The following is a 2,736-nucleotide window of genomic DNA, read 5'->3' on the forward strand; positions in this document are numbered from 1 at the left end:
ACCTCTCTTGAACCTTAACAACACAGACCACAGCTGTGGCTATTTTTTTGAGCTCCTGCCTTTGAGTTCATCAAATATTCAGCCATGTCAAACACTCCCTCAATATCAGACTCTACGCAACAGTATTTCTGTGATGCCTTACAGTACATAAAGACAGTCTGGCAATGCATGAATGGTATATAGCACTTCTGAGATAGGCATCTGGTACACTCTTCTGGCCTTCTTGAGACTCACACACTGTCTTCTCTTTGACTCATTAGGCTGAGTAGTGTGGTCTCAAAACTGATTTGTCCAGAAATTAGCTTAGTATACTGCTAGTCTACCTGTACATGCAGTTCAAAATCAAAATTTGTTTATTTGTGTCATATTTATCAGGGCAGGACTGGTCTGAGCTGGTCTAAATCGGTCTAAGACCGCATTTGGTCCTAGACTGGTTATGACCGGTCCAGGACTGCACGGAGGACTGTACAGGACCAGGACCCAGTCTTGGTCCAGTCCTGCACAAACAGATGCTGGTCCTTGACCAGTCTGAGTCCTGGTCCCACCCAATTTTTTAAAAAGACTGGACCGGACCAGACCCTCAACCACTAGCTGAATCCCAGAAGTCGCAGTCGGATTTGTCAAGAATGTCTTTCGCTATTGCAGATGGTCCGCATTAGTCAATGCCAAACATCGGAAGTTGAGCGAGAGGCAAGCACGTACTAGAGGTGCCACTTTTGCGCAGAGCTGAAGAGACGGCTCGCACGACGTGCCCCCGCAGAGTTCAATTTTCAGTGAGCTTGAAGATGTTGAGGTGTTCCTGATGGTCATCACCGTCAGTGCCAGCATGAAGCTAAGTGAGACAAGCATTAGCACACTGCTGACATGTCAAGAAGATCCGGAATAAGTTCGACTTACTGCCTTTTTGATCTTTGCCTATTGCTCGGTCATTCTGTTCTGGATGGCCTTAATCACCTTGGCCCAGCGGCCATGGTTGCGCTCGATACCTGCCGGCAAGTCGAACCGGTAGCGTTTGAGGATGCCCTGTAAGATAGACATATGGATATCATTAGTACATAGAAACACCCAAATATAAGGACATACTGTAACATAATTGTTTAGCACGACACCCTTGTATGTTGCAAGCTGGCTAGGAAGTAAGACGCCGATTGTGTAATTTTGGATGTTGGCCTGCCACAAAGTCAGCCGGCACTAAATACAGTTGAACATGGCATACATGATTACAATGAGTTCATCAGAGGGCCCCCATGGGGCCTGTGTAGTGATAAAATCTTCTTGCTGCTGTTGAATGGTGAGCAGGAGTGAGAAGATCTTCATCTCTTGCGTGGCCGGAGGGTTCTACATCGAAAACCTGTAAGCCTACTGGCCATGAAGTGAGTGTGGCCCAATGGAAAGACATACTGCAGCAAAAGAATTGAGCTTCTCTTGCTGCTCGGCATGAAGCTTCGTCTTGACTCCAAGTCTCTTGGCGTACTCGAGGACATTCCGGCTGACTGTATTGGCCCTAGTTGCGGGATGTGGTGCATAGTAGGCAGAAGAAGTGTTGTTGTTACTGGCAGTAAGCTCTCGAGAGCGGTCTCTGATGGTACCAGTATCTTCTTCCTCCGAATCGCTCATGCTCTCAGCGAGGCGGGTCCGTTTTCTGAGAACGGTGGTCGGTTGCTTGGAACTGCCAGGCTACGAGCTACTGGCATTAGTGAATCACTCAAGCTCGTTACGGAAGGCAGTTGCAGAAACACAGAGTGCATGTTGATAGGTGTTTAAAAGGAAGGACGACATGCCGTCCTACGGTTTTATGTTGCAATCATCTGGTGGCCTTTTGAAGGACCACTCCAATCATGTCTCAAACAATACAGGCCACATGCGATCCATTGGCATGAGTGAACCACACGCACCATGAATAATCTTCATTTTTAACTTCACCAGTCAGTGTTCACGTCCTGGAAGCATGTCTCGCCAAGAATTGTACAAGAAATATCAGTTTACTTGCAGAAATTTAGGCAACCAACAATACTTACGGGACATATCGGAGTACAACAATAAGTGAAGTGACGAGCCGGAGAATATGGGTGCGGACTCGTTAAGTGCAGCGTCCGAGTCAGACGCTGAATTCGAGGAGGGCAGCGGCGACAAGGCGGAGCTCTCAGATGATCACAACCCGGACATGGAAGAAGACCCTGAGCCAAGTTCTCGCAAGCGCAAGAGAGCATGGCCGCATCTGTATTTATGCTGCGGTATATATAGAGCGTTGCTACTATATGCCAATAAACTTGCTCTGCAAAGCATAAACTCCTGCACCTAGTGATGTGCGGGCCCGGCTTGGGCTCAAAGCCCGGGCTTGGGCTTGTGACGACGTCGAGCCGAGCCCTGAGCCCGAGCCGAGCCCGAGCCCGGCCCAAGCCTTGGGCTTAAGCCTGGGCTTGCTCACAATACAACGAGTGTTCCGGTGCTATCAAAAGGGAATGTATTTGGGTGTAGTAGATTAATACTGCATGTACTCACTAAATTATAACCTCCAGAAGATCTACACCTGCGGAACAAGTCGAGTTGCAGCGAAGTCTACGGGCGTGCGCCTACGGCAGGCACCAGATGGTGACGCACAATCGTGCTCGGCGAGAGCCGTTATATCTAGAATATCTACATTTTGTCTTCTATGTGCATATTAGGTCGCTCTCTCCTTACTCTGAACTCAGGGAACAGTGACGGGGCCAGCACACCCAAGCCTGGGCTTCCGGG

At 48.8% G+C, this 2,736-nt stretch overlaps 1 protein-coding gene across 1 annotated transcript; it reads right to left on the reverse strand.

The window, feature by feature from the left end:
• Positions 1-763: 763 nt before the first annotated feature.
• PHACADRAFT_202249 (uncharacterized protein) lies at positions 764-1,617 on the reverse strand (the record flags this gene model as incomplete). The annotated part of the gene is made up of 6 exons (XM_007402478.1): positions 764-832; positions 898-915; positions 955-1,023; positions 1,084-1,170; positions 1,225-1,338; positions 1,402-1,617. The coding sequence occupies 6 exons, from the start codon at positions 1,615-1,617 to the stop codon at positions 764-766; spliced, it is 573 nt and encodes a 190-aa protein (XP_007402540.1).
• Between the last annotated feature and the right edge of the window lie 1,119 nt (positions 1,618-2,736).

Source organism: Phanerochaete carnosa (genome assembly GCF_000300595.1).
Source record: "Phanerochaete carnosa HHB-10118-sp unplaced genomic scaffold PHACAscaffold_184, whole genome shotgun sequence".
Classification (NCBI taxonomy): domain Eukaryota; kingdom Fungi; phylum Basidiomycota; class Agaricomycetes; order Polyporales; family Phanerochaetaceae; genus Phanerochaete; species Phanerochaete carnosa.